This window comes from Protopterus annectens, chromosome 8.part0, assembly GCF_019279795.1.
Source record: "Protopterus annectens isolate FY-2018-M chromosome 8.part0, PAN1.0, whole genome shotgun sequence".
NCBI classification, from domain to species: Eukaryota; Metazoa; Chordata; order Ceratodontiformes; family Protopteridae; genus Protopterus; species Protopterus annectens.
In genome coordinates, this window is record NC_056741.1 from 149,048,553 (window position 1) to 149,064,211 (window position 15,659).

General features: G+C 38.2%; 1 protein-coding gene across 1 annotated transcript in view; it reads right to left on the reverse strand.

Annotated features, from left to right (window-relative positions):
* LOC122808678 (alpha-2-macroglobulin-like) overlaps positions 1-15,659 on the reverse strand; it is a 2,073,303-nt gene that overhangs the window by 843,762 nt on the left and 1,213,882 nt on the right. Inside the window, exon 11 of the mRNA XM_044079658.1 lies at positions 3,792-3,866. Coding sequence (XP_043935593.1) covers positions 3,792-3,866 — 75 coding nt within the window. The remainder of the gene's footprint in view (positions 1-3,791; positions 3,867-15,659) is intronic.

Genomic DNA, 15,659 nt, shown 5'->3' on the forward strand with positions numbered 1-15,659 from the left:
AAGCCAGAAGGTTTGTGGGACATCCTGTGAAAAGTCCCAGTGCACAGCAAACACTACAACAATTCTACAATAAATTTTAAAATACACATCACTCAGATACAGTATAATATCCTACACTATGACAGAAAAATGCTAAACATCTATTAACTTATAATAGTAGAAAAAACACCACCAATACTCAGTAATGACAAAAACAGCACCATATGTGCACGAGAGAGAGAGGATGATGAATAGAACCCCCTACCTTTAAAAGTCAATTTTACAGGTAAAAAGTTGGTAAAGTGAAAAAAAAAAAACTAGTAAGTTATAGAAATATCAAAAACCTTAAAAAATATTCAAGAATCTTCAAAAAAGGACTTGCACTTAGCTATGACAGGCCTGAACAGTGGAGATCACATTTGTATTAAATGAGCAGCAAATGAGATCTGAGGTAACTTCAGGGGCAGGAAGGAATTATGGGTAACAAGAGGAGTCTGAGTTTTGGATCGAAACTCTAGAGTGGCCAAAGTCAGATCTGATGTAAGATCTGAATATCCAACTGTTGAGGAACAGATGGAATAGAGAGCATCAGATTTCAGTATTCTCCCAATGAAAGCACTGGCACATTCTGGAAATTGTCATAGAGAAAGAGAATTCCACACAGGGAGAATCAGATACAATGTTCTCCTCTGTGTCTGAGTCAGAAATCTGATGAGAAAACCAGCATCTTTCCCATCACACTCCTGTAAAGATTCAAATGCTTGACCTCTTCAAAAAAGAGGAATCCCTTTTTCTTTTACCATAAATTACCCTATAAGAAGAGGCAATAGCCTGTACAAGACCGTAAGCCAGACCTAATAAACTACTTCTGTTCAGTAAAACTGGTGCAGAAGAAGATAAAAATTTTTAGTTTTCTGTTTCTTTTTGACAGGAAAGTTAGAGAAACGGGTTTGTTAATAGCAGTGACAGCTTCCCCAGGGATGGGCACAGCATTCTGTCTAAGCAGGGGTACCTTCCCTGTCCCTTCTCTCAAGACCAACAAGAGTGGCCTTCCCATGCCTACTAAGGGGACTCCAACAGCTGCAGAGAACATAGCTAACCCCCAGTCATTAGTGGCTGTATGTGCTTCACCAGAGGGATTTGGGGAAAAGGATGAGTGATCTGAGAAAACAACTTTGGCCACAGCAGAGTCACCTACCTTTCAGCTGAGGCAAAAGCTATCCTGCTGTGGTGGCAATGGATATCTGGTTAACTTTTTCTTTTTGTGGCTAGAAGAAAGACTGACCATGGGACCGGTAGTTTTTTTCCCATGGTCAAGTTAAAATTGATGCCTCTAAGCATCACAAGCTGGTAAAATTCAGAAATGGTAAAAATTCATTGTCTCTTAGGCAGTTCAGCTCAAGCTGCCTAATGGTTAGGGGTGTAGAAGGTACACTGAAGCTTTGGAAGCTGGCTGGCAGTTAAAATCCTTAGCAGGATATAACCCATCTAGCTTACACTACTGCAGCAGTAATCAATATGATGAACACTGTTGCAGAGATCAATATGATGAACATCATGACTTTTATAAAATGTGTTCAGTGTAGTCTGTGTTACAGCATTTGGGGGTGATTGCTTTAACATGTTTTTGCTGCTGCTAAGAGGTGGTCAGCCTAGTAACGAGTTAATATATTAATGGTACTGCAGCTATAGGTATAGTAGTTTGTGCTAAGAACACAGGAGCTGGTATTATAACGTGGGCTCAGATTTTATATTCAGTTTTAAACTGTTCTTTTCTTGTGGGAGATTTTCGAGGGTTTCAGCTTCTGAGTGGTCCATGAATTTATATATTTTTTTAAAGTAAGATGTTTAATTGCAGATTAAGTGAATAATGCTGTTATATTGTACTTGCACAACTGAATTTATTCTCAGATTTGCAGAATCACAGTGCTTTATATATCCTCGATCCACTGGAAGCTACACATTATAACATTTTTTTTAAGAATTCTCATCACTGGAGGCAATCCTACTGAGTCTGTCCTTCGACCATGTTTTTTTCACCAGATGTTTATTATTCTAAATAAATATGGGGCGGGGGGGAGGGGGATTCACTCTGTTTTGTTGTCATGCCATATGCCGTCAGTGCCCAAAGCAGAATGGTCTGTCAGTTAGTGCAAAGGACTAAACCTCTGACTTGGTAATGAGCTGCTCCCTGTGTGATACGTATAGGGTTTGAAACTTCCCACCTTCGTTTGCCTACTCGGTGACCTTGAGCACGTCACTTAATCATGGAATGTTTTTTGGCAATTGGCAAACTTGAGCTAGGCTCCTTTACAGTCTCCAGGACTGCATACATAGTAACTACCTATGGACAAAGTACCACAATCTCTAAATTGGTAAATATTCCCCCTGTTCGCACTTACATTCTCACTGTTCCAGTGGTTACGGTTTCTATCCTCAACCTTTGAAGACACACCCACCAGTATACTTGAAAACAAATGCTATTCTATGATACATGCTGGAGGGTTGTATAAAACAACATAAAGTGACTGCATTAAAGTTACTGCATTAACAGAATGCTGTTCCACACAGTTTGTTTCCTTTCTTATGTTTGTGTAAGAGACAGTAAAAATAGCACTGCTTTGTACATTACATATTAATGCACACAGGTATAGGAAGCATTTTTCTGAGAAGACCTGCAACATTTTTCTTTGTACTTTATAATGACTGGAAACAAAATATGGCATTTTAATACTATTCTGGAAAGCAAAATTTGGTACTTCAGTGTTGAATGCAAAAAAAAAAAAAAAAAAAAAAATCTGGCAGAGGTTACCAAGAAAGAAAATGGCACTACATTTGGTTTCAGGTTCACTCTGCAAGACAATATGTTTAATATTAATGATAATGTGCTATGTCTGTATTCTGCAAATCATGTATTTATGGCACTTTACTAATAGAAAGTTGTTCCATAACTGTGTTTGTGCAATAAATAACAAAAGTATCACTGTTTTGACAATACATATTAATGCACATTGGAACAAGAAATGTGTATGGGTGAAGCTCTGACATTTTGCTTTGAAATGTATGATGATGGGAAAACAAAAACAAGGCAGAGTAATTTAAAATGTTTCCAGACAGCAACATTTGGAACTGTAGTGTAAATTCATTTGGTAAATGGAAAATGGGAAAGCAACATAACTCTATTCTGTGATAAAAATGAAATGCAACCACATTGTGTAAATGTCAGGGGCATTTAAAATAATGCAACACTAACTCCTACTATTTATCACTGCAATAATCCATTTCAATAGCGCTTATTTATGATGAAAGATATATTAGTCATTTGTATACTGCCCACCAGAGAAGCTCCAAATGAAGCAGTATGTGTGTCTTGGTCATAAGCACAAGCCAAATTTTGTCCTGCAGCTGGTGCATAGGGTTAAGGCTGTGAGCTGAAGTTCCCGTGGTATAGGGTTTGATTCTTTCATAGCTCGTTTGGCTACTGTATGACCTTGAGCAAGTCATTTAACCAGACTTTGCTTCTGAGACACCCTGAAAAGGGACTATGTGCTCAAAGGACCTACCTGGTTAACAAATAGGCATTATTAATACAATAAATTACTCTATACCTATGACTAGATTCTGTAAATGATGAAAACAGAGAAAAAAATAAATAAGTACATGAATGAATGGAAATGGAAGATTTATAACAAAAGGGTGAGTGCAAAGTCTGAAAGATATATGCTACCATAGATTAAGCTTTGTTCAATAGATAAGTCTTTGACTTACATGCATGAAGAACTTGGTTTATTAGCAACCAGCATAATACTTACAGGATGTTCTGTCTGTAGTTCCAGAAGTGCAGCAACAATGTATGCAGCTAATGAGATGTCATCATTAACTCCACCCTAAAAATCAGAAATCAGTAAAATATGACTCCACATACAAAAAAACTGATAAAAACACTGCACTACCAACTCAAAACTAAAAACTGAAGACTCAAACAAACCCCACTGGCAGTGATAAATATCCACAGACAAAAAAACTCATTTTTAAGCACTTTAATTCATTAATTTCATTAGAACTTTATCAGAAAAAATCCAAACTGAATCAATACCATTTAAATAACCCTCCAAAAAGGTCAAATGATCCAAATAAACCAATAGAAACTTGCAATGCCTTACATCACACTTAAACCAAACCAGTGCAAGTATACCTGAATATTTAATCAACATTTAAATACAAATTTTAATTTGTATTTTTTATTTTGTGTTTATTATTTAGCTGACAGTCTTTGCATATTAATATTTAGTGTATGTTTCTTTAATTTGGTTTAAGTGTGATCAATCTTCTGTCTGTGGATATTCGTCACTGCTAGTGGAGTTTGTTTGAGTCTTATGATTTCACATATGACTTATATTTTTTCAGTTTGCACAGATTTCCCTTGCATTATCAAGGGCTATCTTGTAAGTGGAGACAGACAGACAGAAAGACAAATGCAGAAAGAGAGAAACTAGAAGTGAAGAGCAAGAAAACAAAGAGAGATAATGAGGTATACCAAAAACATTGAAAGTTGAACTCTTGAAAGGTTGAATCCTGAGAACAGGATCCAAGGGTCAGGTATTCTAGACATATTACATGACAAGAAGTAAATTATCAGTGTATGCAAGATCTAGTCTGCATACTATGTGTCACACAACCTTATTCACTTCAGTTATGTCTAGCCATTGGGTGGGGGGGTGAGACGATTTATACCTGATATGAGGTTATAAGCACTTTTAGCAGTTAATTCATCACAACTGACTTATTCAGCAGTGACCCATCAACACTGGATATGACTGCCTAAAGTAAAAGTAAATAAATAAATAAATAATGGGTAATTTTCCTGGGGAACTTCATCTCCACACTCCCTTTATATTATACAATTACAACTGGCTCCTTGCAGATTTGAATAAAATGTAGTTAACAAGTGTCATAGTCACCATCGGCAAATCATTTTATTTTATTTTATTTATTTATTTGACATCTGATTACCAGGAAAGTCCGACTGAGCATAAATACCATTTTCAGAGGAGGCCCGGGAGAAAAGGTCCATAAGACATAATACCAGTTGTAAATGTATGATCTTGGAAACATACAAGTAGTAAAAGAAGCTACAATAAATTATGTAAATAGAAGAGGAAAAAACATTGTGGCAAGAAAAATATTTTGGTGAAAAAAAGCTGTACAATTTGATGTTTACCTTGGAATGAGTATCCATGCTTGACTGAGCTGGACTGGAGTGCGGGTTGAAAGGGTGGTGTGGTACAATAATTTAACTGTAGTTCCTGGATATGAGGCGAAACAGAGCTATTCATCATTTTGATTTACAAACTGGTGAAGCAAGAAGGCAAAGAAATGGCAGGGGATAAGTTTGGCAAATACTGCAACTGGTTTAAGGAACACCATTATCATCCAAGCTGCCTGGACCAATTGGCACTTAATGACAGCTCTCTTTTGTTTAAATAGGTGGGAACTAGTAAAATGTAAAGATGTATTAGACTGGGATTCCTATAAATTCTACCTGTGAAACAACTGTACACAATATCCTTCTCTAACAAGACATCCAAGTACAGTACTTTATCTACCCCCATATCGCCTACTCCGAGGTGATCTCTGCCTAACATATAAAGCTATGTCAAACCCAGAGCTGTTGGATATGCTACACCTAAAGAAATCCCAATCTCTCCCAGCTACATGCTCTAGGGACCTAAACCTTGTCACCACAATAAACAGGACATGCTGGAGGGATAGATTCCTGTCCCAGAGACTTCCTATACTCTGGAACAAGCTACACATCTATGTCAAGCAAAGTTCTTCATTAGCACTCTTCAAGAAAAATCTTGATGAGTGGATGGGAAATAGGAAATACACCCCGGGGATCACTTCTGTGTCTCTGCTGGACAGTGGCACAAGAAAATAACTTTCTTGGGTGGCGTAAGCTATGGAACCTTGCTGGCTAGGTTCACGTAGGCCCTTGGGCCAATAGCCTAGTACCAACCTATGAATCTATAAGAGGATAAGAGAATATGTTTAACTTGGGAGGAAAGCCTGGACTATCTAGTCATCACTAGAACTGGTTGAAACCATGTGGTCAACTTGAGGCCACTGATGCCTGGGTGTTTCATACCTGTCAGATGAAACAGAAGTTCTGGATGTAGATTCAGTATCCAAAGTGGATACAGAAGATGAGGCCAGAGGAAGGGGAACCAAACCTGATGAGGTCAATAGTGCACAATGAGGAAGACTGTGCTCTTCAACCAGAATGCATTCTGTAGAAATTTGGGAATGATGGTTAATGGGGTAAGCATAAAGGAGAACAGAGGACTAATTGTGGACTACAGCATCTCTCAGTGATTCCCCCTGTGCAGTGACCACAGTGAAGAGTCTGCTGCCTCCTTGTTGAAGGGAGAAGTAAAAAGATCGCAGCATAGTTGGCCCCATCCATGAATAGTCTTTTCCACTACTCTTTGACTGAAAGACCACTCTTGAGGAATCAAAATGGACCTGCTTAGTCTGTCTGCAAGCATGTTGGTTTTCCCCAGTATGTGCATTACCATATGAAAGTGAATGGAAGAGATTACCCATTGCCACATTCTCAATGCCTCTCGACACAGTGGGTAAGAATTGGTTTCCCCCGTTTGTTGATATACCAGACTACTGACATGTTGTCTGTATCACAAACACCCCTGAAGGAAGAACATCTTGGAAAGCCTACAATGCTAGTAGGACTGCTCTTATTTCCAGGACATTTATGTACAGATTGGCCTCTTCCGGGGACCATGCTCCTTGGACTGCCATTCCCAAGATATTCTGCCACTAAATTTTGGTGACTGTGCCTACTGGTTGTGGGAGAACAAAGGGATAACCATGACAAACTTTTTCTGAATGAATCCACCACAGAAGATCTTCCTTGCAAACTTTAGAAATCTTGACTGGAGTGCTTAAAGATGCTGAGGAAAAGGCCACTGCACTGAAAGAGTCCACTGCAGGACCCACGTATGAAACCTGGCTAATTGAACTAGAGTTACCACTTTTGCCATTGATCCTAAGGCACGCAGCACTAACTCTGATGGAGGGTAAGAATGGGAGATCACTTTTGTGATCTGTAAGCTGACAGCATGAATTGTGTAGGAGGAAGGAAATTATCTGGTTGATCTTGTCTAGATGAGTACATATGAACTCTAGACTCTGTGTAGGCATAGGCTGTGATTTGGTGTAACTGATTGTGATGCCCAAGTGAAGACATAACTGGAGCAAGTAATCCTTTGTTTGAATCAGCAGATGCCTGGATGGGGTGGTCTGGAGCCAGTCACTTAGGTATGGAAATTCAAAAAACCCAGCAGACTCAGGTGAGCTGCTACCACTGCCATGCATTTGGTGAACACCTTGGGGGCTGTGATGAGACCAAAGGGCAGTGCATTGAACTTATAATGACTGTCTCCCAGCCAGAAGTGCAGGTATCTTCTGGAGCACATGTTCATTTTGATATGATAGTACACATCCTGAAGATCTGTCAAGCACATCCACTCATCCTTTTGCAGTACAGGAAAATGGACTGAACTGTGACCATCCAAAACCTTGAGTATTTTACACATTGGCTGAGATCCAGAACTAGTCTCATGTTCCCTCTTTTCTTTGGCACTAAAAAGAAGGATCTTTGCTGGTCTGGGGGTACTTTCTGGATGACTTTTTTTCTAGCAGCTTTACTATTTTCAATGTTGCTGCTTCCTTCTTATTGGATGGACCATCAGGGATATTTTTCATTTTTGTTGCTAGAATTTGGAGAAATGGTACAAAAACCTCTGGATATAAATATATGCAAATAAGTGTCTTTTGTGATGGATGAGCAGGCTTCTAGGTGCACAGGTAAGCACCCCCAACTGCCACCAGAATACAGCATTCGGGCAACCCTTCAGGGCACTGGTAGGGATTTTCAGAGAAGGCATCTCTGAAGCTCTGGATCTGTGCACCACCCCTGCTGTGAGGATGGCATCTTCCATTAAACAGCCCTCCTCTGCTCTAGTAAGAACTATCGCCTCATGAATCCCGGAAAGGCCCTGGGGATTTGTGAAACCACATCATTTTACTACCTCATTGATTCCTGCAGAAGGACCTCTGAGGGAAAAGAAAACAGATCCCAACAACAGATAGGGTCTTTCCATATTGATGAGTTCTGGAGAGTGTTTCCTTAACTTTAGGGATGAACAATGATGACCCATAAAAAGAGGCACTGATGAATGAAGACTTGAAGGGCTCCACAAAATCACACAGGCACATCCAGGCATGCCTCCTGACTGCGATGTCTGAACCTGCAGCCTTACAGATACCCTCAGCTGCATGAGAGATCAGCCTCATTGATGTGTTGGAAATAGACTGAAGGGTGAAGAAACTTTTTTCTGGCTCTCCACAGACATGGAGCCTGAAAGGGATTTGGAAAACTCCTTTGTCAAATCCCTTTGTAATCTGATGAAGTGTGTCGAATAATTCAGAAACCAAAGAGCAAAGGTCATTGAGGCATAAATGCGTTTGTCATATCTGTCAAAGGCCCTGGGGATGCACAGATGAGCTCTGTTCCACAAGCTTCCTCTTAGTGGCTGCAGCCACCACCATAGCATCTGGTGGGACTCCCTTGTTTCAGTGGGCCCTATCTTTGGGTGTAGCTAAAAACTTATCTTCTTATGTATGGGTTGTGTAGTATTTGTCTCCTTTCATGCTTGGAGTGAGAGAAGGTCAATTAACTCATCAGCTAGAGGGGCCACCTAAAATGTAACAAGACCAGCCCTGAAAGCCTCCAGAAACACTGACTCCTGTTGGGGAAGGGGCTTTGGTAGACCATCCACCTCTCTGTTTAAGATGTTCCAGGATCTCTTCAAAGCAGACATCATCAGGTATAGATCTGGAGGACCACTCATCTTCATCAAAGTCTGGGCCTTTGGTGACAGATACTTGAGGGGACTCTAGGTATCTCCTTTCACATGTCCACTTCCTAGGGACCTCATCGGATGGTCTGGTGAAGTATCAGAAGTGGGTGGGGAGTCCTGTATGAGGACTGTTTGAAGGCTAATATGGGATGGCTGTCCCAGTGGAATAGACATGAGAGGCTAAGTGTTTAAATACGATGGAGGAAGTAGAACAAGATTCAAAGAGGGTAAGGATGTCCTCTCTCTGGGCATAGAGAAAGACCTCTTCACTATCTCAAAGCAGAAGATCTAAGGGAAGCAATAGACAGTTACATCAGCACTGAAGCTACCTGCACCAAACTCTGAATCTCCATAGATCCCTGCCTTGAGGAAGGAGTCAGAGTCAAGTTATCTAACACTGAAGTGCTGAGAGCAAGGATGGCTCTGACAGCTTCATAGTCAACTCCAACACCTGGAGCTGGTGCCAACACTTTGGCTTTGACAGTCATCCTGCTCCAAAGATATCAGAGCCAGGTGACTCAGCAGCATGGTCAGAGTGGAAGAATGGCCTCTCTTTGGATATGACAAGGACATTCTAGAAGATCTCAAATCCAAGGTCTCCAAAACCACCAGTTGGATTGGAAAAGGAGATATAATTTGGGGTTGAGAACAGGGCAGGCTCACGGGTCCTATGGGAGAAGGAGACAGAATTACCCCCATCTGGATCTGAGCCCTGAGAAACTTCTTCATCATTCTGTCCACCTCTGCCTCACTTAAACTCCTGGAGAACCAAAGGAATGAACTAGTATGTGATCTGGAGGGTTTCCTTGCTGTGTCTTGTAAGAAACGTGAGTGGAGCTGAGAAGATATTGGATCCCCGGAGAAATGTCTTTTTAATTTGGAGAAAATATATATATTAATAGATTTGAAAAGAAAAGAAATACAGATAGTAAATATTTAAATATACAGTAATATGAAAAGGCACTCATCTTTAAAAAAATAAGTCACATGCATTGCACTAGAGAACAAGTCTGCTTTGTAAGAGTGGCAAATGAGATCTTTAGCTACAGTGCAGCACAGGGAATTATGGGGGAGAGGAGCTTGAGCCACGGAGAAACTATGAAGTACTGCAGGCTGTTATTCGCCTGGGGGGATAACCAAATGGCCAAGAAGGAAGGAGAAGGCAACATAAGGGCCCTAGTTATCATAGGAAAGGGAACACAGGAACATCCCCATCCAATGGAATGAAAAGGCATCTGTCTTCCAAGCAATTGTGCAAGAAGTCATGTAGCAGAATTTCTTCAACTATGAATGCTGTTCAATGCAAGGCTCATACCTGTCTGAGACAAATATTCAGAGAGATCAAAAACTTTCTCTTCATATAGTCCAAGAAGGTAGGTCACAGATCATTTACACCCATATGGACTGTGACAGAATCATACTGGTACCTGGAGTACAGTAACTTGAGTGAGCATGAGGCTTGTCAGATCATGCCTCCAGATAAGCAACTAACCATTATTTTCTCCTTGTTTAGTCTGGTGAGTGAGGTATTTGTTATACAATGGAGTCCCTTATGACAAGAATCCTGGGTAATGTGTTTGTTTGCCTTATGTGCTTTTCTCTTTGGGCTTCAATGGGTGTAAGCATTTGTGTGGTATTTGGTGCTGCTTTAGGATTGTTGAGGATAGGCATTGCCATTTATAAACTTAAGATGTCTTTGAGGTATTGGAAGATTGTGTTTTAGTTCCTCAGCATAGGATGGATTATGTGTGCAGTGCAGTATGTGTGGTGGCTGTAGTGTGTGTGTGTTTATGACAACATCGTTTCTATGCAGGATTTTTCCTCCAAAGAATTTATGTATGCACGTCTCTGTACCGTTTGTTTCATTAAGGATTAAACGGTTGTTTCTGAACATGAGACAAATGCTACATTGTCTAATGATGCCCATATCTATCAAGCTAGCTACAGCGACATTGGAAATTGCATATCCACTTAGTTCTGACCTGTATTTGGGAAGGCTAATATAGACCTGCATTTAGGTGGGCTAATACAGGTTGAGGACCAGTTTTACAGAGGTCTTCTAGGGTGGTCCCCGTGGTTCGGCACTAGACTAGGTTAGATAGTTATAAGATCTAATAGTAGTGCTGTTCAATGTGCAAATTAACTATGCAAGGTTGTCTCTGTGCAATGGTTTAGATTTAGCCTCACTAAATTACAGTTTTCAGTACTAATAGTAGTTTTTACATCTAGACATTTTGTACTGCCAACTGCTGCTGTGTAGTGTGCAGCTCCATGCAAGCATGCTGAATTTATACCTGCAGTAAAGAAACTGAAAGCTAACAACTGTGCCCTCTGAACAATAAAATACTTCATTTTCAACCATTTTAATGTGCTTCCCAACTCAGATAGACCAGACCATCACTTTCTGCCAGAAGATGGTTGATCCTTACTCTCTTAATGTAAAACCACAGCAAAAAAGAAGTCTCAAGCACAATGCTACCACAAAACAACTTATTCACTTGCTAGATCACTTTTCAACAAGGGGACTGTAGTGCAAACAGGCTTAGTAACAACAGACAGAGAAGAGAGAGATTTTTTTTTTTTTTTTATCAAATGTAATTTGAGTGCTCTGATAACACAAGAAAATGTCAGAGAGCTCTTAAAGAACAGCAAATTAAGTGCAAGAACTTACCTTTGCAGCAGGGCACTGGATGCAGTTGAAATGCTTCTAGATCACAAGGGAGGACACCAACATTTGCTGAGCTCTGCAGACATGAGCACAGAGCTGCACAAATGCTCCAAGTTTATACCAGTACAAAGGAAACTGAAATTTAACTCCTGAGCCTTCTGGCCAGTAAACAATAACATTTTGAGCCCTTTAGAGTGCTTCCTAACTCAGATATAACAGGCAAGCACTTTCTGCCACAATATTGATTATCCTAGTCCTCTTAATGTAAAAATACAGCAAAAAAGAACACTCAAGTACAATTCTACCATAAAACAACATATTCATTAGCTATACTGCCCTTCAGCAAGGTGACTACAATGCAACCAGGATTAGCAGCAACAGACAGGGAAACGTCCAATGCTATTCACATTTAATGCTAACATATATATCATTTATCTTATTTAAGTTTTATTTACTTCCAGATCTTATTTTTCTTTTCCTTCTCCTACGTCTCTCACCAACTGATTTGTCATTATTTTGTTCTTGTTCTCCTCCAGTCTCTATTCTTCTTTTTCTTTCATTTTACTTTCTAAAACTGCATATTTGTATATACATTTTTGTAGCCACTTTTTCAATGCAACATCATTTGTATATACTTTTTTTATTTTGTTTCAATTCTCTATGTAATTATCTGTCTTAGCTTAATTAATGTTCTGCTCTACTCTATGTAACCACCTATTTTTATTCTATTGTTAATCTCAAAAGTATGTGCAGAATTGTTTGTATTATGCTTCTTGGGTCTCCACAAAAAATGGGCTTCTGACTCTGTTGGACTAACCTTGTTAACAAATGTCAAATAAATAAATAATATATTTTTCTGTGTTTTAACAACATCATCTTGAGTCACCTCTTCATTCCACACCTTATCTTTAGTATCCCATCTCTCCATACCAGCATCTCTTTTAACATCTTCTATAGTAAGATTTTCAAATGTTTGTATTTCTCCTGAGCTTTCCTCTTCATCCGCTCTTTCTTTTATTAATATAGGACAGTCAGAGCAAAAGTGCCCAAATTCTGTACATTTTCTACAAAACAGCTTACATTTTTTCAATATGTCCATTCTCCTCATATTGGAAACCCTTTCATTTGTTAGTCTTGTATTTAAAAAAATCTCTAACGGTACAGTCTTTGTATTAAAAAAAATCTCTAAACTCTTTTTCCATTTGATTGGGGAACATATATATTCCTCCTAAATTTGCTATTTTCCTAATACAATATTATGCAGCATATATGTCTTTTTCTGAAATGTTTTAGGCTGGCCTCAGTACCTAATGCATCCCCTCTTATCATTCACAGTAGGCCCCAATACCTAACACATCCCCTGTTATCATTGAACATAGGCTTCAATACCTAATGCTTCCCCTCTTATCATTCACAATAGGCCCCAATACCAAATGCATCTCCTCTTATCATTCACTATAGTATTTGAAATATGTTGCACTTTTCCATCATTAGCATCCATTGTTACCCACACTTCCCAAACTTTTCTATTATCACATATTTTTTAACTTATGTAGTTTACTATATAGTGTAAAAAAATTAACTCATATATCTAAAGTCCTAAATTGTTAATTTTTTTTCTTTTTTAGTTGTAGTTCTAAACTCTGAAATAAACCACCCTTCCATTGTGCTGCTGTATTCCTATCTTCAGTCTCAATCATAAATTTTTCCAAAACATAAACACGTTCAAATATCACTTCACAAAAATGTTCAGCTCCCAAATGAATTAATACCCTTAAGTCTTTAATTTAAAAACCCGGTGGCAAAGTAATACAGTGCATAGTATCATACCTGTTAATGTTGTCACTGTTTTTATTATTTATTCTTACCACCAGACATCTCCTCTGTAGCTAGTGATAAACTAATACTCTCTCCATTCCTTCATCCAGTCTTCCTTTCCTTGCTTCACCCACATTAGTCTTGCATTCTTTTCACACAAAAATGTTTTGCAGACGTAAACACTTAAATTGGCTATAACACCAGCAAGAAATATCTCTGATATTTTCTCTTCACGAGCTGCTACTTCTGTTTCCAAACTGTTTCTTCCTCCTATAATACTGGCTCTACCAAGTCAGTCCATCATGCTATCTCTCCTTTATAGGCCCTCCTAGCAGCTCCAGAGAAGGGGTGCTTTATTAACATTTACATTCAATTTGTTCGATATATCTATCTATATATTTTTTCTCCCCCTCTCTCGCTATATGTATGCGTGTGTGTGTGTGTGTGTGTGTGTGTGTGTGTGTGTGTGTGTGTGTGTGTGTGTGTGTGTGTGTGTGTGTGTGTGTGTGTGTGTGTGTGTGTGTGTGTGTGTGTGTGTGTGTGTATATATATATATATATATATATATATATATATATATATATATATTTATTTATTTGAAGTTTGGTTGCCAGGATAGTCCATTGGGCCGAATGAGCCCGTTTTCAATGGAGTCCTGGGGAGAAAAGCTCCATGGATACAATATATAAAAACATAGTAAAAATGCAATATATAAAAACATAGTAAAAATGCAAGAAGAGTACAATGTAAATCATAACACAAATAGAAGGTAAAGCACCTTCACTCTGGAATAAAATCCCAGTCCAGGTTAGGCAGAGTCCCTCATTGACTCTCTTCAAGAGGAATCTTGATGAGTGGATGGGAGATCGTAGGTTTACCCCGGGTATCACTTCTGTGTCACTGTTAGACAGAGGCACAGTATACTAACCTCGAAAAAGGGCATAGCAAAATTAATTTAAAATGGGTGGCGAAAGCCAAACACACTCTGGCTAGGCTTATAAATGCCCTAGGGCAGATAGTCTAGTATGAACCTATGAACCTATAACAATATATAACGTATATATATCTGGGGACCCAGATATATATAACACTGTTCTCTGGGGTTATCTTATACCAATTAGTTGACCTCTACTGCATGAAAAAAGTCTCTTTCTCATGTATATTGTAAATATTCATGTATGCTGTAGGATGTCAATATATGGAAAGTATTTATATATATATATATATATATATATATATATATATATATATATATACATATATATATATATAAAACACTTTAAATCAATTATTTACATGCTCATTTCTACATTCAAAATTATTTACAAGTTAGCAACACAAAAGAACTTAACTACAGAGTTCTATTTCTATTGTTTTTATCTGATATATTTTTGGTCTATACCCCCCACCCTTTCTTCTACTACCATCTCAATCAGTTAATATATCATCCTCTTGCATTTTCTTGTTATATAATAAATTCTGACATCTTTTTTTTTTCCCATAGGGCCCATATTGTCAGAAACAGTACTTTATATCATTTATCATTATCACATACATTTATTTATTCTTTTTGCAATTCAAAAAATAATGTTTTGTTTTTTTTTCCTATTCACTACAGTCAATGCATTTTCTTTCCTCCCTTACTTTAGAGTTCATATTCCCTTTTACTAGGAACTTGTCTAGTAAAATTCTCCACAAAAAAAAATCTGCTTCATAAAAATTCCAAACATTTCTTCTATTTTTTATTGCCTTTTCATCATTTTAAGGCCTTCACAGACACTCACACACACACATATATATTCATTTATTTATTTTCTTTTCCCAGCAACTTTACTTGCATTTAACTTCCATAATTTCACTGTTTGCCACATTTTCTTCCATCATATCTCTTTTTTTTCTTTTACTTACATTTTTATAACCTGTAACTGCTCTATAATACAATTTAAAAAGCTCCTAAAATCTCACTTAATTGATACTTGGCTCTGTCCCTTAACTGTCCTGGATAGACCTTACCTCAGTCTCTGTATCTAAACACTGTTCTCTGGGGTTATCTTATACCAATTAGTTGACCTCTACTGCATGAAAAAAGTCTCTTTCTCATGTATATTGTAAATATTCACGTATGCTGTAGGATGTCAATATATGGAAAGTTTTTTTTTTCATTTAAACTGTATATAATCATGTATTATGAGTGTTGTAAAGGTTTACTTTATACAACAGTTCTATTCATCATTTTGTAACTGCTGCTTGTG